This window comes from Aspergillus lucknowensis (assembly GCF_044049455.1).
Source record: "Aspergillus lucknowensis strain CBS 449.75 chromosome Unknown BJX67scaffold_9, whole genome shotgun sequence".
NCBI lineage: Eukaryota > Fungi > Ascomycota > Eurotiomycetes > Eurotiales > Aspergillaceae > Aspergillus > Aspergillus lucknowensis.
The window spans coordinates 492,456-511,884 of NW_027263553.1; the positions used below are offsets into that span (position 1 = coordinate 492,456).

Consider the following 19,429-nt stretch of genomic DNA (forward strand, 5'->3'; position numbering starts at 1 on the left):
CTCAACGCCCTGGAATGTCAATCCGCCCCTGCAGCGCTCACCTTGAAACCACCCGGGCACTGCGTCTGGAAACACCATGGGAATCATACTTCCTCGCAACTTCTGCCAAATAGCGAAGATTGTCCTCCCCGTAGCCTCTCAACGGATTCTGCTCTTGGCCTGCATAGTTCATGTAGATATAGTCACTATCTACGCCAATCTCCACAGCGTAAGCTTTGATCTTCCGAATCAATTCGTATCCGACGTCGTGAAAAACGGAGTCGTCGATTAGACTATCCCAGACGAGGAAGAGGAGGTAGACTACCTTCGTCAGCTGCGCCATTTAGTACAGTGATTAGCTCACGAGTATGACCCCCGTCCAGCCAGTCAAGGCCGAGGATATTTTTACTGTCCTTGCTGAATTTCCCAAGAACGGACGGCAACGGCTACCGGAAGCTGATAATATCCCAGTCTTCGCTCTGCACCAGGCTCCTAGCGGCGTTCATGAACACAGTGCACGTTGTTGAGATACTCCAGGACTCGAGCATCATTGCGGAAGGTGAGAGTTAGAAACAACGCCCTTTTACCAGGCAGAGGGGCTGCCTCCATCATTAGGTCGTAGATATTGGTCACTCGAAGGGTACTTAAAGCTCGAGGAAGATTGAGGAACTCGTGGAAGATGGGAGGGGTCTCCACGCCGAGCGTGTATTGGACGCCACCGGCTACTACGTCCGAGGCCAACTTGCCATTGTAGTGCCAGATTGTAATGACCTGCGCGTGGAGATCGTCCACGAGATGACCGGTGAGATTTACCAAAGCACTGACCTGTCGGTGAATGGAGGCAGGTCTGTGGCCGATCGGGCCGCCCCAGAGAGGCCCCTGCTTGAAAGCTTGAAGCTCAACCTGCATGACCATACCGAGATTGTTGCCTCCACCTTTAAGAGCTGGGAATAGGTCGGGATGTGAGGTAGAATTGGTATCTACAACTTGGCTGCTACTCAAGACCATATGTTGCATACTGGGTTAGATGATGCTCTCAAGGAGAAGAGTGAAGGCTGACCTTGAAGTTTGTTGCATGCCAGTCCATCCTCCGGAGTAAAAGTACGGAAGCCCTCCTTGACGAAATTAGTCCACTACCCAGACTAGGCACTAAGGCTGCTCACCTCCGATGATGAGTCCCCCAACGCCTTCTGTATCCAAACGACTGCTGGTCACAGCAACACCGGAAGGTTCGAGTGTCTTGTCCACCTCGCCCTGCGTCGACTCCAGCGAGCAAGATAGTCCCCAACAGCATCTTTAGAATTCACCGCTCTTCCTTTCTTTGTGAATAAAGTAGTCATCTGCGCGAGGCAGCCTGAATGCCCCCTCCATTCACTGTTGTGTTAGACACTCAGAGCCAGAAGAGGCAACCAGCGGAAGATCGGGTGAAGCTTGTTCCCAGGGCTGAGAAGGTCTCCAAACAGAGGAAAGACTGATAAATTTCATACAGAAAAGTGATCCAGCTTCGTAACACCGAATCAGTCCAAAGCCATGTTGGCGTGTGGGAAGATTGTCCTGGCTGATGAAAGAGCCAAGAGAAGCTTCTGGCTTATCATGGCAAATACTGGAGGGCAGTCATCAACCGTTCGGGTCCTATGGTCTAATGGTTATGACATCAGACTCTGATACCAATTCGAGTCACATCTGGTAATCCCGGTTCGATCCCGGGTAGGACCTCATTTCTTTTTCTCCCCAGATTTCGACTTCTATTCTTATCTTTTTCTTCTCAATTTATGGAATGCAGCTGCTCACCCCGTGTTTGCACAATATGCGAAGGCAAAGAAAGACACAGTCCCCCCTCTAGGTCAGGGTCGCTGCAGCGAAGGAGTGTCGAAATCACGGAAAGATACCACTGACCGGCAAGCCCGTCAAGAGCGAAGACCCTCTACTTTCAAAGAATCTATCTCCCACAGCCTCATCCACTCCTGCACGATCCCTCGATAGTCACTAACACGATATGCCTCCGTAAGTTCACACCACCAGCTCCCCTTCCTCGCCGGCGTAACTCCGACATCGTCAAGTAACTCGTCCACATAGGGCAGACTGTCAAATACCAGATCTGCATGCCTCCCTGCTAACCCGCCTGTCTCGCGCGGTCGTCGTAGTTGGCCGTATACCCTGCCAAGAATAGCCCTATTTCTGACGCGTTCAGCGTCGAAGGTCTCCTGTGGAAGGTGGCCTACTTTGTCTGAGAAAAAAGCTGTAATCCACAGTGCTTGTGCTTGGGCGATGAGGACGGCATGGATTGAGACCGACATGCCAATGAAGGCGAGGTTTTTGGAGCGTAGGAAAAACTCTTCGACTGGGATTATGTCGCGGTAGAGGAGCGGAAAGGCTGGGCCCTTAACCTGGCTTGGTGAGGTAGACTTGTCGCGATACCTCGGTACATTAGGTGTCCGCTTTGGAAGCTGTGATAAATACGGAATGCTGGCGTGTATAGTTTCCATGGCCATCTTCTCCTCTTTCGCGATGTCATGTTCGACGGCCAGCTTCACTGGAATATCCGTCGTCCATCCAGTACACAAGACCAGCGCATCCGCCTCGAGTGCGGTCCCATCTGCCAGATGAACCTTTCCCGGCGAGAGGGACTCGAGGTCTGCAATATGAATGTGGATTTTGCCCTCCCGCACCAAGTCGAACCAGCTTGTCTCGTAGTTATGTATGCTCAGCGAGTTGCCCATCCAGAACGGCGTCGCCCATGGCTCCAATTTCTGAAGTTCGGGATGTGTATTGTAGCCATTGAGTTTCCGAATCAATTTATCGAGATATGTCCAAAACATCTGGCATATCATTTGACCAAAATATGTCTGATGCAGAAACCGTTTCTGCCACGAGAACGGCCCAGAGCTGAACGGGGCCGGGTCAAAGAGGGCAAAGAGTCTGGTTGTCGACAGCTTCGCCAAAGATACCGTGAACTGACCGAGGGAGAACTGTCGCGGCCACAGATAGCTGGGTCCCCCTCCATCTTGACGGACTACCATGTGCACCTGCGAGCCGGCACGAGCCGCCGTGTAGCAGACGTCCCAGGCAGACTTGTTTCCACCGACGACGACAACCGCCTTGCTTTGCTCCAGCTTTTGTGCCTGTTCTCTAAGCTGTTTTGAGTGTAGAATGAAACGGTCAAATGTCTCTGATCCCGGAATCTGGGGTATATGCGGGGTCGAGGTAAGACCCGTGGCAATGACCAACCTGGCTGCTTGAATGACCTGAACTGGCTTGAGAGACTCATGAACAGGTTTTAGAGTAACGGACCATAGTCCTCCATCTAGTAGTGTTGCCGACGTGACTTTCGTAGAGAGCATGAGGTGCGGTGTAATCTCGAAATGGTCAACCACGTCACAGAGGTACGCGTGCACTACATGTCCAGGAATATGTCCGGTCCCCTGCACGCCATATCGTTCCGGAACCATAGGAAAGTCACTGAGTTCGTAAGACCCAAAGACATTATTTGTTTTGAGTCCAGGGTATAGTCTCTCACGCGCCCAGGTGCCGCCCACGGAGTGGGATTCGTCCACAACGAGCAACGCCGCTGAGGGGTGGACTTCGAGATAGGTTTTGGCCATGATGAGGCCATGGAGGCCTATTATTGTCAGTAAGCAGACTCTGTAGAAAGTAGGGACATACCTGCGCCCACGATAAGCAGATCGACCGAATGGGAAGCCATGTCCAGGAGCAGGCCGTGCTGTATATCTCGAACGCTCTCCCATGACCGACAACGCACGCTTTATAACAAAGCATCGGCACTCAGACATCTGCAGAAGCTCTCTGACCTGTAAATTTCCCTCTCTCATTTGCTGTTGGGCTGCCAATGCAGCCTCGGATACGTACCGGATACGTACTTCTCCGCACGAGCGAGCATAAATCCTCCAACTCTCCTCTCGCTCTCTCACCAAGTTGGAAAGCAATTCTCTGATAGTCAAAATGACCTCCCTCCACCCCAATGCCGAAAAACTCATCACGCGCGCCCAGGAATTCTTCGCCGAGGTGGCCGACCTGTACGCCTCACCACACTCCCCCCTCGCTCGCTCGCAACTGACAAGGCCAGCACCCCCGGACACAAGCTCGAAAAGCACCTGAACGAGAACTACGGTCCGGGAAATCCCTTCTACGAAGACTTTTGCACTCTCATCCGCAACGGCATTGTCAACAACGAAGGATGGCTCGCGACCGACGAGCTCGATGGGCCGAAATACCGCCGCAGCCGGCTGTGCACCCCCTCCGAGCGAACGCGCTTCTTCAGCATCACCACCGTCTACATGGACAGTCAGGAGGAGTACCGTGGACAGTACCATCTCCACCCCTATGGGGAGATTAACTGCGTCGTGCAGATTGACCCGACAGCCGAGTTGAAGGGGATGAATGGGTGGCAGGGCGCTGGGTGGACGTCTCCGGGGGCTGGCACGCATCATTATCCGGAGGTTCGAGGGGGTGCTTTGGTAGCTCTATTCTTTTTGCCTGCTGGCAGGATTTCGTATAAGGCGACGCCGGAGATGGAGCAGCCTCTGTCGTTGTAGCCGTCAATGTATCTATCTGGACTAACCCCGCACCTCATTGTGATCTTCTCGGATAACTTCGTAAAATCAACATTCCGTCTGCTCCGAGTAATGCCGCGTGCGAAAGTATCAGAAGAGTCTCGACGGCGTATCGCCAAAGCGTGTCTCCACTGCCAATCCTCCAAGCAGAAATGTGACGGCAAGTCCCCCTGCAGTGCGTGCGTGCGACGCCATTGCCCTGCAAGCTGTGCCTACTCCGACCACGTCAGATCATACGGACATCGGCGACGAAGGACACAGAAGGCTGTTCTAGCTTCCGAGAGGAACGCCTCAGACAGCCTTAATGAGATTGCCGTCCCAAAGTTGCCGCAGAGTCTGTATGACACGAGGGGGAAGGTGGGTGAGTACAACGTCGCCTCGATACTCCCTCTACACGGCAGCCATAGTGATCCTGGTAGTCTACCTTGGAGACTGCTCTGCGTTGTCCTTTCTACAGAACCTGCAGGAATTAATCGAGCGCGAGACACGGCCCAATAGCGCTCTCGCCAGTACGCGCGAGTTCGAAGAGCTGCCCCCCGACCCAGACGAGGGGAGTCTCTCATACACAGGCAACGTCGACGACCTCACAGGGCTCGTCAAAACGTTCTTCACAGTCGTAAGTATACTCCCCACGGGTAGCTTGACAAGGCCACCGTCCACTAAGGTGCCAGACCTCCGGCGTCCTCGACATCATCGAACAAACCCACGCAGAAACCCTCCTCACGCAATGGATCCACGGCTCTCGGGACAGCCATCGAGGCCATGAAGCAGTCCTCTATCTTATACTCGCCTACGCAGCCCAGGCACAAGCCTCTTCTCCCCTTGAACAGCGCCGCGCACACTCCTTCTACCACCACGGACGGCATATCGCTCTCCTCCATCTAACCGACGACGCCAGTGTCGAGACCGTGCAGGCTTTCCTCCTGATCTGTCTCTATATGCTCGGTTGCTCGCGGCGGAACGGGGCATTTCTGAACCTAGGTATCGCGATCAGCGCAGCGAAGGCACTGGGTTTGCACCGACGGGAAACGAATCGTAGCTTTCCAGAGGATGAGGCGAGATTACGGTGTGTTTTTGGACGCTGAACATCGATAACCAGACCTAATACCGTGTAGAGAGAGAATATGGACGTCCCTCCGCTACCACGATCTCTTCTTCTGCGCAATGATGGGCCGCACCTCCTCGACCATCACGACAGACTGCACCGTCCCATATACCCAACCCTCGCCAGAAGCACACATACACCTCAATTCAGCCCAGGAAAGAGCGATGGCCCTCTCCGCACACGCCTTCTCCTTCATGGAGCGCACCGTCAACGAAATATACACGAAACGCACCGTCTCCATGGGCGCGCTCAAGGATCTAGCCACCGAGTTGCGAGATGCGATCAGTCGCATCCCAGGCGTCTTCACTTGCGATACAAATAGCACGATCTCTCAAGAAATCCTGCTACGCAACGCGAACGTCCTCTGCAGCTACCATTTCACCATGATGCTCCTCACCCGGCCGTTCGTCGTTGCGAATCTCCGCGCCCATCCGCATCCGAATTCGTCTCTGAGTCACAAGTCCTCGTCCTCGTCATCGTCCATACACCCAGTCCAACAAAACGATACAGTGTATGAGGAAATCGTAACGAACGCGCTCTCGTGTATAGACGCTGCAATTGAAACCATCCGTATACTGAGCCACTTGCTGACCACAAACGCGTTGTTGAGGAATATGCCGCTGACTGTGTACGTTTCCCCCTCCTCCATCCACGGATTGTACTCAAAGAACTGGGTTAACATGGACAGCGCATGGACATTCGTCTCCGCATTAACAGTATGCTCGGCGTATTTCGGGCAGCTCGGATGTTCTGAGTCCAACGCAACGGCGATTGACCAGGCGCGGCGGATTCTGGATCATTTCGCCGTTAGCAGTCCCCAAGCGCGGCGGTATAGTGGGATTTTGGCGAAATTATCGACCGCCGCAACGGTGCATCACAATTCGAGGCAGACGGATGGGAGGGAGGTATATGTTTCCGGCACACCCAGCGCAAGCCAGGACGACCCGCTGCAGGAGGGTGGTTCACAGCTAGGGACGGGTGACGTGGACCTGTTCCTTCAAGATCCGTGGAATATCAACAGTATAGACGTGAATTTATTTCCGTTGGATCTGGGAAATGCAGAGAGTATCTGGAACCTGAACTGGGTTGGCTCGCTGATGTAGATTTCAAAGTCCGACAAAACGCCATCATATCATGTCCCTAACCCTTTACTCTCTAAATTTATGGATCACACCTCCTGATATATGTACAAGTATGGTATCACGAAAAGAGATATCACAAGTGTGAACGCATCCGCCAGGCACCGATCTTCTGATCGTCGTCGGTCAGACTCCGAAGTTGGCACACCAAGGCCGCGACCGCGTGATCGCAGAAAGAAAAACAAACCAGATAACAGAGGGGTCACGACTCTGGATACGGTGTGAACCATCCTCCTTTCTCCCACTCCCCGGCACGGTGAACGGCTGCGTTCCGCGCCTGCTCCTGATGGAGGCCAGAAAAAAGGGTATTTAGTCGTTGGAAATTAACAGGCTTCATAATCCACCCGTCAAACCCTGTATCCATGTACATCAGGGCGTCCTTTTCTAGCAACGACGCTGAGACCGCAAAGATTGGGACATGGAGTTTCGCGACGCCTTCGGATTGCTTCTCGAAATGGCGAATTCGCTTGGTAGAATCCATGCCATCAAGGATAGGCATCTGAATATCCATCAACACGACGTCCCACTGCGCCGGGTCTTCGGCATATGTGGCTGCGCATTCCTCCCCGTTGACTGTATTGCGGACTGTGTGGCCGAGCTTTCCAAGCCGCTTCTCTATTATCTTCGCATTGATCGGATCATCTTCCGCTACAAGCACGCGAAGAGCCTGCGGCGTAGGTTCGCTTCGGTTGGGACTGGGAACGGGCGCAGAACTAGCAGTCCGTGGAGTCGAGACATGACTAGGAACTGTTGGGGCCGGAGGCTCCTCGGCCCGCTTCTGGGTAGCAAATATCTGCCCTTCATCTGCATCACCTCGGCCAGTTGGCTTTGGGGGCGTAGCCTTGGCTCCGTCATTACCAGAAGGGGGGTTGGTCTTTTCTGCTGCTTGAGGGCTACCCAATTGAGGGCTGACGCTCTCTTTGCTATCGCGTTTGGAAGAGGTAGCTGTGCTATCGACGAGAATCATATCCCCTTTCGAAGGGAAGTCAGTCTCAGAGTCTCTCGTCCGTACTGGAAGCCTTGTAGTACTCGGAGGTTCCGTCTGCGACCCTTCAGGTACCCGAAACTGGAGAGAAATTTGAAATCGGCTGCCCTTTCCCTCTTCTGACCGGACTGTGAGCTGCCCTTGCATATTACGAACGATGCGGGCCACCATTGCTAAACCGAGGCCCAGAACATTCTTCTGGCGCCGGTCAGAAGATTGACGTGCAGAATCTGCTCCACTGCCCGCATAGGAATTGGGGTCATCATCTTCCGAGACTTGCTCCAGTTCGTGGAAAAGTTGGTCAAGTGTGGCGGAAGGGATGCCGTGACCGGTATCCAGGACGGCTATCTTGATAGTCACCTTGCCCGGTTCGGTTTCCGCATCGGCACGCCATAATTCAACGGTAACGTCGCCAGCCGACGTATGCTGCATCGCATTCGAAATGAGGTTGCTAATCGACTGTCGCACACGCCGCTGATCTCCAAAAACAGTATCCGGTATGCCTCGGTGCGACAGCACTGTGAAGTTAAGACCCTTGCGCTTGGCCTCACCCTCAAACATTCCCGTTACTTCGTTGAACGTCGCTTGAAGATCAAAAGGTTCATCCTTGATAAGGCTCTGTCCCCTCTCGACGTTTGTCAGATCCAGAAGGTCGTTTATCACATAAATCAGAGATTTGGAGGCCGAATAGGATTTGCTCAGGTGATCTCGTGTTTCATTGTCCAGTGTTCCTTCCAGAGCAATTTCTAAATAGTTGACGATGGCATTTAACGGCGTGCGCACTTCATGGGCCGAATTTGCGAGGAGCAACTTGGTCAAACTAGAACTCTCCAAGGCGGCCTCTTGCTGTCGCCACACTTTGATGAACTTTCCGTACACCAGACAGAGAACAGCAGCAGTATCGACCTCAGACTCGGTCCAATCGCGGCACCGATCTAAGACCAGCTCACGCCATGTTTGGAAGCTTTTCCGGGGCTCTAGGTGGCCCCCAGTGAACTTCGCCTCGTTCGGATTACCACCCCATTTCACCTCAGTCACCTGGCCTCTGCGGAAGAAGACGATGAAATCTAGACCCTCAGGGGACAGAGGCACATAAAGCAAACCCGATATATCCTTGAACCCCGGCGGGTATTTAAGGTCTCTGAAATCCTTCACAATGTGGTTAGATGTGAGAACGGAATTGAGCTTGCGCACTTTCAAGTATTCGATCAATGCCAGCATCTCCTGTGTTTGCAGCGATTTGGCCAAAATCTTGGTCTCACCGCGGATACACAGCGCACCATAATCGGCATCAACCAAGCGAAGCAGATCGTCTGAAGAGGCAACAATATATCCGGACGGATTGGTATCGGTGGGTACGGTATTTATGAGTTTGCGAGCGTTCAGTCGCGAGGCGTAGGAGAGACGTTCGATGTTCCGAGAGACGGAATCCCCGATTAGCCGACACATTTTCCGAACAGGAAACGAGACTCGCATGCCCCTGCTGCCGTATGAGTGACAGGAAATGAGCCCCCATAGATCACCCGCGCTATTGATGCTGATGGACATGGAGGAGCGGATTGCCATGTTGGAGAGATATTTGATGTGGATAGGGGACATCGCACGGAGATAGGCATGTGTCATGTCCAGTGGGGTTTCCAGGTCCTCCAAAGTCCGGCATACCAGTCGTGACGTGGCTTGGTCCCGGTCATAGAGCAAGCGAACTTTGTTGATTCGATACAAATCCCGAGCCTGCTTAGGAATATCTGCGGCCGGGAAACGTAAGCCTTTGTACAGATCGATACTCATTGTGGGGTCGACAAGCTCCGCAATGACCTTGCCGTTGAATTCCGAATCGAACTGGTACACCAGGATACGGTGGAAACCAGTGAGTTCCTTAACTATGCCCGCGGTGGCATTCAACAGCGTCTCCATGGTATCCGCGCGGGACATTTGGTCCTGAATTTGGCTGACAATACTGAATATTTCCATAGTCGCTGCTTCCCCTTTTCGACGGCGAGCACGACGAAGCACGCGCAACGGCTGGTTGATAGCCGTTGTACTGCCCGCTAGTTGCTCTGCAGTCGGGGTCACGTCCAGAGTGTTTGCCGGAGCATCTGGGGATGTCCGGCCGGAGGCTGTGAGGGGATTGATTTGATCTTCTTCCAATTCAAACTCGGCGATTATCAGCCCTTTGGTCGCGGGACTAGCGTGCATAGCACACCACATGCGAATTGTGCCGCCGTCGGCTTGATTCACAGTGAGAAGAAACACTTGTGGGCCATCCGTGGCTGGGTCATAGCCATCGTCCCGCACGAAGTCGACATGGTCAAGAAAGTTGGCCGCCTGATCATCACATAGGATATCGCAGAACGTCGGCAGAGAGAAGAGCGCATTTGGGGAGTAGCCCAGAATCGCTTCGGAATTCTCGCTTGCGACGCGAACGATCATCAGCTCACCCTCTTCCGCGCGTAGCGCGACCAAAGCCCCGAAACTCTGAACAGCCCCGGGAATATGGATTGGCTCGTCTTCGCAGGCCTTGAATGAATGTATTGTTCTCCCAGTGATCACCGCATGGCCATCATCGGTGACAATGTGTCGAAACCGGTATGTCACGAGACCTTGGGCGTCGGCGTCGGTGTCATCTTGGGAGGCGGGAGTGAAGGCCGGTTGGTCCGCTCCCCGTTGGAACCCCGAAGTGCTTGACGGCCCTGGGCCTTGCGGCGTTGGCCTCGTCTCACTGACGGGCGTCAATTCCAACCGGCCCCAAGTATCCGCATCGACAATTGAATAGAGGCGAGCGCCGCCAGCAGGGGACAGTGGGCCCTGTAGGTTCTGTGAGGGGGAATCGGCGTTCGGAGACGAGTCAAGTGAAACCAAAGATCGCACAGGGTAAACCCGGTCAGAGACGGACGACTCCTGCGTGGGGACAACGCCTCCTTGGTATGGCTTCCCCGTTTGCGGATCGGAAGTAGGAGAGGTTTGCTCGGACATCCAGGGCGGCGGAGGAGGGAGGTTCAGACTCTTCCGCGCATCGACTTCAATCCGAGGGCGTATCAATTCGGCGTGGGTGCAGGTGCGTTCGTGCTAGCAAAGCTGAAGTCAGGGCGAAGGAGAGGTCAGAAAGCAAGGCGACAGCACCGGGCGCTCTCAAGTGCAAAGACATGCAAGGGAACGCGGCTGACAGAACCTGCCCAAAAGGTGGAGGCGATTTAACGCCATTATTTGACGGCGGAGCGGCGAAACAGATCCAGCCAGCCCTGGGAAGCTCGATGAGTGACCTCATGAGGAACCTGGAAAGTCGGCGAGGCGGGGCAGAGATCCAGACCCATCACGTGACACAGGAGTCAGTCCCGCCACTCGCAAGTCTACTGCTGTCCGAAGGTCGAGCGCGAGATGCACCAATCGCTTGACGTGGAATGAGCTGGTAATTGAGGATTTGATGTCAATTGGGTGAGGAGGTGATTCCGGGAGAGCTACGCGGCGGTGCGAGTCGAGCACTCTGCACTTTGGTGGTCCGTCTGTGAAATATATATCTGTATCATATGACATGGAGCTATCGCTTCGGACGGGGCGCCGGATCCAATGGAGGAGGCTTCCACTCAAGTAATTTTCGTCCTTGGGGATCTTTCATTTGCAGGGTGAGATGATCTTCTCTGGGAAGCTCCAGCCTCTCTTGAAATGAGACTCTCTCCACAGCAACCTGGAGAACACACTCCTGGGCGCTGTTTGGCTGCCTTGGCTCTCAGGCGCCCCAATACGACCAATTCCGCCAATCAGAGAGTCAAACCATTCAGACTTAACCTTTTTCAGAGCTCGCTTGAGGACAGCACACTTGCCGCACCTTTTTATTTTTGTGTCATGCTTGACATTCTTTTCTTCCTCCTGCAAGACTCGGCTTTGATCTCGGCGCGGAGGCAATCCACCATTGCTGCCATCTCGTAGACAGGTAAGACCCTTTTCCATTTTCGAACCTTTCCATGATGAATACAACCTTTCACTCGCCGAAATGAAACATCAGTATTGCTTAAGTCTGGTGTATTATGTGTACCACCGAAGGTTCTGAACGACCTTGACTTCGAGGACATCTCTCTGGCTTCTCTCTTCGACCTCAAGCTGACCCATTCCGTCTAGAACTAGGGTCCTGTCGCTGGTCGTACAACTCGTCCGATGATGAAGCTGGGACTGGACAATACGGGTGGTCTGGAAAGTCGCTTGTGAACAACACAAACTGCACGAAATTATAACAAATGGAATTTTTGTCTTTGCGTCTCCATCCCTAGCCCACCTCACCGTAAGAACTTCAGCTGCCGTAGATATTGTTCCGGATACGGCTCCGAGGATGACCACAATGGTTTACATTTCGGATACTTGGTCTCATCGCCTTCCGAGTCTGACTGCGCTATGCTACGGCTTGTGACCAAACGATGAACCTCACGCCTGTCATGCAGACTCATGCTCATCCGGGTATACACAGTTGCGTCGAAGTCTTCTCTGTGCTGGAGCTGACAACGTCTGGAAGTGCTTATAGCGCTCAAGCAAGGGATGTTGGACACCCTCTCAATCCGATTTCCCCTTCCACCTTTCGATGTGGCTTCGAAGCAGATACCTGGTGGGCAACTGTTCGGGCCCATCCGGTTGCCGTGTCTCATGTATGGCCGCCTAATATTGCTCGATATCCCGAACTTGTTTCGCGAACACCTACCCACTGCGTCAACTGTTACACAATCAGCAGCCATATACGATGTATGCCGACTTGATATTTGACTGGATGGTACGTTTAGTCCCTCGATCTGCGGCCTTCTCGTACCCACACTTCCTTTTGCGTACGACATGCTGCGTCTCAGAATTCGGATTTGGTGGCTCCAAGCCTTGATCCAGACTGGGCTTCAAATTCGTATTCGATGCGCGGGAATGCAGAGTACCATGAGTTGGGACTTATCCGACTCGATCTGATGTGCTGCCTGCTTGAGGTGAACTGAAACCTGGGAGACACCGTGATATAAAGTCGCCTGGAGACCTGCCTCTCCCTTCAAAGGCTCAACCTTGTCCCCTCCTACAGAGCTACAAACAACGTCAGAATGTTCATTCTCAAATCTCTCGCCGTCTCCCTCCTCCTCTCTGCCGCCCAGGCTGCACCGACTCTCACAACGAGGGCATGCGCAACTGTCACTCCATCCGTCATCGACGTTCTCCGCATCTCAACCCCCGACAACGCATCCCCAGGACAACAGTTTACCCTCAGCCGGGCCGGCTCGCCAGTGAGCCAGACCCAGAAATCTGCGTTATCTTTCGATATTCCTGAGGGCGCAATCGGGTGCATGCTGCAGATCCAGATCCCCGTCCTTACGCGGGATAACCAAATCGCTAGTGGCGACACCCAGGCTGATATATGGACGACGCAGCCCTGGACCTCGAGCCAGCTCCCGACATGGCGCAATCCCCCTCAGAGGGACCAGTTTGTTTCGACCTTCCGGTTCGAGACGCAGAAGACGACGACGCCGTTCCAAACCGTGTTGCATAGTAACTCCTGCTCGACCACGATGAGTTACTTGGTCGAGTTGAGTGACTGGCAGGGTGGGGAGGGGAGTGTGGATTTCTATAATTCGCCCGGTGGATCGGAAGGGATTGGGTTCTCTATGGTGTATAACTGTTGAGACTCAATGCCAGTCAGGGGGGTGGAGTATATCTACGCGCGTGTTTAGTGAGATATAACACTTACTCCGTACTCTCGAGGAGATCCTGGTCAAGATTGAAATCTGATGTTGAGTTGTGATGAAATATCCGTGCATGCGTGGAGTTCCGCCACGACCCGTAGAAAGAGGCCTCGATAGGGAACAGAGGAATAGCCGTCCTGGAGTGAAATACCCGCTGTCGAATCATCCGATCAATCATGAGCACGAAGAGAGCGAATAAAAAGGCCTTAATTGCTGTGTTTTGGTCTTCAATGCCTCTGAGATTCCGCCGATAGCCGAGCTGTGACGTTCTTCACTCACCCGAGGGTAGCCGCCTGTTCCCTTCATAAATGCTTCTCGTCACGGACCTTTTGCCCGGAAAAGGAGGGGTTGATGATACGAAATGCGTGTAAGCTGACTGATTACTGTCACAAAAACGATGCTGCAGACTTTCATACCCGAATTGTGGTCGATGGGAGTGCTGGTGGCGTCTCTCGCGTTGGTATGCTTCACATACCACCCAAAGACGGGGAGCACTCACCCACTGACTGACTGACTTTAGCCGCTCATATGGATCGCATACGCGAAATTCCTCCATCCCCTCTCTCGAGTGCCCGGACCGTTCCTCGCCTCTGTCACGCCCTTCGTCCAGCTCTACCATGGCCTCAAAGGTGATCGCCACCTCTGGATCTACGCCCTGCATCAACAATACGGCCCACACGTGCGTCTCGCGCCGAACTTCGTCTCCGTCAACTCAGTCGAGGGCCTGCACAAGATCTACGGACACGGGAATCGGTTCCGAAAGGCCGACTTCTACAATGCCTTCCCCGCCATCGCGGGCGTCTACAATACCCACAATGCGATTGATAAGTATGTGCACGGGCGGAAGCGTCGCGTTCTCAGCCAGGCGTTCTCGGACCATGCGCTAAAGGGGATGGAGGATGTTATGTTGCTTCATGTGCGGCAGCTGTGTTCGATTCTGGCTCGGGAGCGGCCGGGTTCTCAATCCGCGAATGCGGTTGAAGGGGGCACGTTCAACATGGCAAATTGGTTTGGATACCTCACGTACGATGTTATGGGGGAACTGTGCTTTGGGAAGAGCTTTGATATGTTGATTGATGGGGCAAAGCGACGCATGGTGCATCTAGTTGACCGAGCTGCGTATCGACACTATGTTGTATGTATCCTTCCTCCGTTGGGATGAGATTGCTTCTGACGAGGATAGTGCGGACTATGGATGCCTCTGCACCGCTGGCACCTCGACCAGATATTCATCCGCCGCCTGACGAACGACCGATGGAATTTTATCATGGAGTCGCGCCAGGAAGCGAACCAGCGCGCCAAAGAGCGGGCCGCAATCGGCAAGGATGCAAAGAAGGATTTTTTCTACTACCTGCTGAACGCTCGCGATCCCGAAACGGGAAAGGGCCTCGCGACGCAAGAGCTCTGGGGCGAAGCGAATGTGCTGATGATCGCGGGCAGCGATACGACCTCTACAAGTTTGGCAGCGGCTGTCTTCTACCTCGTCCGCAACCCACACGCGCTGGAGAAGTTGAAGGCCGAAGTGCGGTCTCATTTCAACGATGTCGAGGAGATTGTTACCGGCACGGAATTGAACCAGTTGACGTACTTGAAGGCGTGCATCGACGAGGCCCTGCGCCTTGCACCCGCTGTCCCGGGGTCGATTCCACGAGAGGCCTCGGACCCCGTCGTCACGGTGGACGGTCTTACTCTCCCCGAAGGCACGGGCTGCGGCACTCCCCCGTACGCGATCCATCGCCGGCCAGATTACTACCGTGAACCCCTTTCATACCTCCCCGAGCGCTGGATCGAGGGCTCGGTATGCAAAACCTCGGATGAGGCCTGGACCGTGTCGAAGGAAGATGTCGAGCTCGCGCGCAAAGCCTTCTGCCCATTCAGCATTGGTCCGCGCGGATGCATCGGGAAGAGCATGGCGCTGATGGAGCTGCGGTTGACGCTTGCCAGGGTTCTGTATTTGTTCGATCTGGAGTTGGCGGATGCAGCGGGGGAGGATGAGAACGGTCACTTCAAGATGGTAGATCACTTTGTGGTTGCGAAGTCGGGGCCGAATGTTATCGTTCGGAGGAGGCAGTGAGGCGGCATAGTACCTAATGACCTTTGTATTTATGGGCCATGAAATGATGAGCTCCTACTTGATCTTCTAAGCTACCATCTGCGTCTGCGATGGTCTACTGAACAGCATACCGTCATACATGCAGGTATTGCACTTGCTGTGGCGGGGCTGGGGTATTCAGATGTTTTGACTCTTGACCCAATTTCAAACTTCTGGAATCCTCCAGGAAACATCAAGCTCGCCCTCTGGTATTCTTTGGTCGAGTTTGTTCCTCGTATCCGGCCTGGGCCCCTGTAGTCTGGGGCAAATCACGTGCGCTCTCCAACCCCCCGCATTTGGTTGCTTTGAGGCTCGCTGCAGTTCACTTCTTCAACATTTCCATATTGACGATGCCACCAGATTTAGTTGCACGGCGGAAGCAGTTCTCGAGCTGCGATGAGTGTCGTCGCTTGCGGGTCCGATGCGACGCTCTAAGTCGGAGGAGCGCGGACCAGCCATCGGTTTCTGTTTCCTGTGGGCGATGTACGCGGCGACGGAAGAGGTGTACATTTGAGGTACTTACCACATTCCCACTGTGCAGTGGATCCCTTGTTGACACCACTTAGTGGATGAGTAATATCAAGCCCGAAGCGCGGCGGCAGTCGACGTCTTCGACTCCGAGCCATAACTCGCTGTCACCACCTGGGGTGGTGTCTCCAAATACATCTGCGCCCAGGGAGGCGATAAGGCGCAACGGGCACCCAACCATGCCAGTAGACGCCCTTCGAGATCACCGCTTGAATGAAGCACGGCCGCTGCCACTTGTGGATCACATATCTCTCGGGGTTCCGCCGCCAGTTGGGCTGAGTCCGTTCGACGGGCGTTTGGTTCAGGCTATCTATCTGTCCGGCTTTGACACCATCTTTGGCTCATGGATGAACAAATATGGCTGTCCATTCTTGTAGGTGACTTTCCGGCGTTTCGAGCCAGATGTCTGACGGGTCGCAGGTCGGAAAGTAGTATCGGCGAAGACCGCAACAGCATTGCGGGGGTGTGCGAGCGCCTGGATCGGTGGATGGCAGAGATGTCGCAGCCTGATCTACCCAACGGCTATCATCGTGAGCGAAGCATCGACGACCGCCTGGCTGACGAATCTCTCCGCGGCACGATTGCATCCTTTTCTGCGCGATGGCTACCGCTCGCCTCGCGCGATCCAAATACATCGTCGTGCTACCAGAGCGTGGTGCATGCCCTCTGGCGGCAGGCGCGACGAGACATGCTTCGCGTGATAAACCGGCCGTCATACCGGTCGATACTCGCGCTGTTTTTGTTCGCCTTGACACCAGTCCCCTCGGAAATATCCGAAGAGGAGGAGGCCGATGGGATATTCGGGCAGGTTTGTATTCACGCCGCGCTGCAGCAGATTCAGACCCTGCGCGCGAGGCAAAGGAGTCTTCAGTTCAATGGGACGAAAGTTTCGCAACCTACGAAGTCGACAGCCGTTCCGTCTCTCCCAATGACGGTTGAGACGACGGAGTTTATTACAGCTGAAAATATTGCATACTGGGCGGCATTGACGTTCGACACGTCTGCCTCCCTTACTCTCAACTGCAGATCGCTTCTCTCTTCCGGGCTCTTTGGCTTCGAAGCTGAAATGCCCTGGCGGCTTGTCCGAGCTGGGGCCACCATGTTCCAGACCACCTGGGATAACTGGCACGAGGAGGGAGCCTACGTAATGTCCGATGAGCGAGCGAACCAGATCATCGCCAGCGCGACAGCCTGGAAGTTGCTGGCGTGGAAGCTGACTGCGGTCTTCAAGGAAGCGCTACGGGATGGACATGATGAGTCTGAGGTGCAGAGAGCTTTTACGCTGGTTGTCGAAGGCATACAGCAGTTCAATGATACTTACCGGCTGCCATTAGAGGCCTGCGAGAGGCGGATGCCCTTCCTTGCGCAGCATACCAAATTTCGCTGGTGTGAGTACTCAGGCCCCATGTGAAGGCTACGCTGACTCGATAGTCTCCCTGATGCTCCATTATCACCTCAGTATCTTGCTCCTGGCCAACGTGATCGAAGCAACAGATCGACTCGATCTGCTCGCCGACATCGAAGACACCATTGCGGATGCAGAGAGCGTGGTCGTGAACACGTTGATGTTTGGGCTACATAATACGATCACCATGACCGTCAACTTGGAGTCTTGTGTCCCTGATCACGTTGGCGCGACTGAAACGTCCATTACCGTTCCTCTTATCTCTATCGACCCCTATCCGCATCACATCGTCGCGTGCGTGCAGCTGATCCAGAAAGCTGTGGATCGGGACCTCGCGGTTGGTAAAGTTGGTCACACTGCACACGCAAGTTTACGGGGACTCTTGGAGAGGACGTTAAGCCATCTGCCGCAGTGTTCGAAGTCTGTCAAAGCGGCTAGGGAGGCACTCTCGAGGGTGCTACACCATACTGGAGACCAGCCGCCTCTTCCATACCCCGTCTAGCAGATGTGAGAACACTTGTCTTTGTCGTGTCTAGCACTCTAAGTATGTATTATATAGCCTGATCGCGCTTTATGCGGAAAAGACACGCTGAATGTCGTGACTATTTAGTGATATCCGTTATGCGTCTTCTTATACTTGTAGAACCCCTGCCCGCTCTTGACCCCGAGATCCCCACGCTCGATCATCTTCCGTAGATACTCGCGTGGCTCGTTGGGGAGACCGCGCCGTGCCTCCGCATAGTGCTTCTCAATGTCTAAAACAACGTCCAATCCCACGATATCCATCTGTTCGCATGGGCCTTTCGGCGTTTTCAGCACGTCTTTGAAGATGGCGTCGATTTCCTGAGGTTCGCAGATACCTTCCGAAAGTGCGAGCAGTGTTTCTCGCTTGATGGCTGCCCAGATTCTGCAACGCGTTATACACCGGCATTTCTTGGGAAATTTATGCTCCGATATTGCGTACCTGTTGTATATGTACCCGATTGAGCTCTGTCTCACGCGGAATGGCGAAAAGCCGTGCTTTTCACACTGGTCGAAGAGCAGGCTAACCAGGGAGGGATCACTCTCTGGATGGCCCATGATCTCGATTGCTGAGGAATTAGCATACATTTCCGAAGTGTCTCATTAGAGAAGAGATACCGGAGGTCTCCGGTGGCCAGTCTAATCTTCGTTAGGAACAAATAGGCGCAAGAAGAATGGGTACTGACAGCAGTGCGCACTCAGCAGTCGTTTACGGCACTTGAGGCCGAGTCCTTCTATAATCTCTCCGATTCCATAGCTGCTCGAGTTGGAGGCGATGATTGTGCTTTCTGGCGCGAGTTTATCGAGCTGCGCGAGCACTTTCTGCTTCAGTGGCAGGTTTTCTGGCACGCACTGGACCAGGTGAGTATATAGCTATTGATGTTGATTCTGAGAAATACCTCGACAACCAACCATGAGTCTAGTAATATCGGCTCCAACGAGTCTGGCGTGGCTGTTCTCACGTCTCCCCAGTTCGCTCGGTGCTCTTTTTCTGCCCTCAGCTGCTGCACATACCGTACGCCCTCTGCTAGCTGCCGTTCATTCAAGTCGACGAGATATACAAGACCACCTCGACTCGACCACTGTCGTTATGTCAGGACTTGAGTTTGACCGGGAATCACAATTCGTACCATATATGCCAACCTTCGCCCCTGCGTCCCTGCGCCGACAATGACAACGGAGCCCTGGGGGCTCTGGGAATCTATCATCTTGCAAACCAGAGGTAAGCCACTGAAAGTCAATTATTCTCGACATTGCGCCTAATTATCTCAGACTTATATCAGCCCATGATGTGCATTCAGGGTCCTGCTGATCGCAACTGCCGAATTGTTCTGCTGAACCTCCACGTCGGACCGGAACCGATGCGTGGATGCGCTGTCGTTGGTGGGCTTCAGACCACGGAACCGA

The 19,429-nt window shown here is 53.9% G+C and overlaps 10 protein-coding genes and 1 non-coding gene across 11 annotated transcripts; 6 read left to right on the top strand and 5 right to left on the bottom strand.

Annotated features, from left to right (window-relative positions):
* Positions 1 to 18: 18 nt before the first annotated feature.
* BJX67DRAFT_347634 (uncharacterized protein) lies at positions 19 to 1,473 on the bottom strand. Its single transcript, XM_071028563.1, has 3 exons — positions 1,143 to 1,473; positions 1,040 to 1,094; positions 19 to 970 (listed from the first exon to the last, which is right to left on the bottom strand). Exons 2-3 carry the CDS (start codon positions 1,054 to 1,056, stop codon positions 472 to 474), a joined length of 516 nt encoding a protein of 171 aa, XP_070888572.1. The 5' UTR covers positions 1,057 to 1,094; positions 1,143 to 1,473; the 3' UTR covers positions 19 to 471.
* Positions 1,474 to 1,607: 134 nt separating this feature from the next.
* Positions 1,608 to 1,695, top strand: BJX67DRAFT_t42. Its single transcript has one exon. It is a non-coding gene; the product is annotated as a tRNA-Gln (tRNA).
* BJX67DRAFT_347636 (flavin-containing monooxygenase) lies at positions 1,682 to 3,870 on the bottom strand. The gene is made up of 2 exons (XM_071028564.1): positions 3,643 to 3,870; positions 1,682 to 3,598 (listed from the first exon to the last, which is right to left on the bottom strand). Exons 1-2 carry the CDS (start codon positions 3,680 to 3,682, stop codon positions 1,887 to 1,889), a joined length of 1,752 nt encoding a protein of 583 aa, XP_070888573.1. The 5' UTR covers positions 3,683 to 3,870; the 3' UTR covers positions 1,682 to 1,886.
* BJX67DRAFT_333452 (DUF4863 family protein) lies at positions 3,648 to 4,633 on the top strand. Its single transcript, XM_071027544.1, has 2 exons — positions 3,648 to 4,013; positions 4,064 to 4,633. The coding sequence occupies exons 1-2, from the start codon at positions 3,940 to 3,942 to the stop codon at positions 4,530 to 4,532; spliced, it is 543 nt and encodes a 180-aa protein (XP_070888574.1). The 5' UTR covers positions 3,648 to 3,939; the 3' UTR covers positions 4,533 to 4,633.
* BJX67DRAFT_379145 (transcription factor domain-containing protein) lies at positions 4,623 to 6,758 on the top strand (the record flags this gene model as incomplete). Its single annotated transcript, XM_071032510.1, has 5 exons — positions 4,623 to 4,911; positions 4,970 to 5,166; positions 5,222 to 5,616; positions 5,666 to 6,283; positions 6,344 to 6,758. The coding sequence occupies 5 exons, from the start codon at positions 4,623 to 4,625 to the stop codon at positions 6,756 to 6,758; spliced, it is 1,914 nt and encodes a 637-aa protein (XP_070888575.1).
* Positions 6,759 to 6,877: 119 nt separating this feature from the next.
* Positions 6,878 to 11,035, bottom strand: fphA (putative sensor histidine kinase/response regulator). Its single transcript, XM_071027545.1, has one exon. The coding sequence runs from the start codon at positions 10,750 to 10,752 to the stop codon at positions 6,997 to 6,999; it is 3,756 nt and encodes a 1,251-aa protein (XP_070888576.1). The 5' UTR covers positions 10,753 to 11,035; the 3' UTR covers positions 6,878 to 6,996.
* An 850-nt stretch (positions 11,036 to 11,885) lies between these two features.
* Positions 11,886 to 12,716, bottom strand: BJX67DRAFT_333500 (uncharacterized protein). Its single transcript, XM_071027547.1, has one exon. The coding sequence runs from the start codon at positions 12,591 to 12,593 to the stop codon at positions 12,048 to 12,050; it is 546 nt and encodes a 181-aa protein (XP_070888577.1). The 5' UTR covers positions 12,594 to 12,716; the 3' UTR covers positions 11,886 to 12,047.
* BJX67DRAFT_333499 (uncharacterized protein) lies at positions 12,717 to 13,705 on the top strand. Its single transcript, XM_071027546.1, has one exon. The coding sequence runs from the start codon at positions 12,840 to 12,842 to the stop codon at positions 13,413 to 13,415; it is 576 nt and encodes a 191-aa protein (XP_070888578.1). The 5' UTR covers positions 12,717 to 12,839; the 3' UTR covers positions 13,416 to 13,705.
* A 167-nt stretch (positions 13,706 to 13,872) lies between these two features.
* On the top strand, positions 13,873 to 15,549 carry BJX67DRAFT_379148 (cytochrome P450; the record flags this gene model as incomplete). The annotated part of the gene is made up of 3 exons (XM_071032511.1): positions 13,873 to 13,935; positions 13,996 to 14,610; positions 14,659 to 15,549. 3 exons carry the CDS (start codon positions 13,873 to 13,875, stop codon positions 15,547 to 15,549), a joined length of 1,569 nt encoding a protein of 522 aa, XP_070888579.1.
* Positions 15,550 to 16,442: 893 nt separating this feature from the next.
* Positions 16,443 to 18,002, top strand: BJX67DRAFT_370800 (uncharacterized protein; the record flags this gene model as incomplete). Its single annotated transcript, XM_071030971.1, has 3 exons — positions 16,443 to 16,468; positions 16,516 to 17,483; positions 17,527 to 18,002. 3 exons carry the CDS (start codon positions 16,443 to 16,445, stop codon positions 18,000 to 18,002), a joined length of 1,470 nt encoding a protein of 489 aa, XP_070888580.1.
* Positions 18,003 to 18,106: 104 nt separating this feature from the next.
* On the bottom strand, positions 18,107 to 19,230 carry BJX67DRAFT_370801 (3-hydroxyacyl-CoA dehydrogenase family protein; the record flags this gene model as incomplete). The annotated part of the gene is made up of 5 exons (XM_071030972.1): positions 18,107 to 18,407; positions 18,465 to 18,591; positions 18,709 to 18,874; positions 18,922 to 19,104; positions 19,153 to 19,230. 5 exons carry the CDS (start codon positions 19,228 to 19,230, stop codon positions 18,107 to 18,109), a joined length of 855 nt encoding a protein of 284 aa, XP_070888581.1.
* Positions 19,231 to 19,429: the final 199 nt, after the last annotated feature.

Bases quoted from the DNA above. Each gene is read 5' to 3' on its own strand.
- BJX67DRAFT_347636 (XM_071028564.1), bottom strand. From the start codon at position 3,682: ATGGCTTCCCATTCGGTCGATCTGCTTATCGTGGGCGCAG. The intron at 3,599-3,642 runs GTATGTCCCTAC...TGACAATAATAG, and splicing joins TCTGCTTATCGTGGGCGCAG to GCCTCCATGGCCTCATCATG.
- BJX67DRAFT_333452 (XM_071027544.1), top strand. From the start codon at position 3,940: ATGACCTCCCTCCACCCCAATGCCGAAAAACTCATCACGCGCGCCCAG. The intron at 4,014-4,063 runs GTACGCCTCACC...TGACAAGGCCAG, and splicing joins TTCGCCGAGGTGGCCGACCT to CACCCCCGGACACAAGCTCG.
- fphA (XM_071027545.1), bottom strand. From the start codon at position 10,752: ATGTCCGAGCAAACCTCTCCTACTTCCGATCCGCAAACGGGGAAGCCA.
- BJX67DRAFT_333500 (XM_071027547.1), bottom strand. From the start codon at position 12,593: ATGTCGTACGCAAAAGGAAGTGTGGGTACGAGAAGGCCGCAGATCGAG.
- BJX67DRAFT_333499 (XM_071027546.1), top strand. From the start codon at position 12,840: ATGTTCATTCTCAAATCTCTCGCCGTCTCCCTCCTCCTCTCTGCCGCC.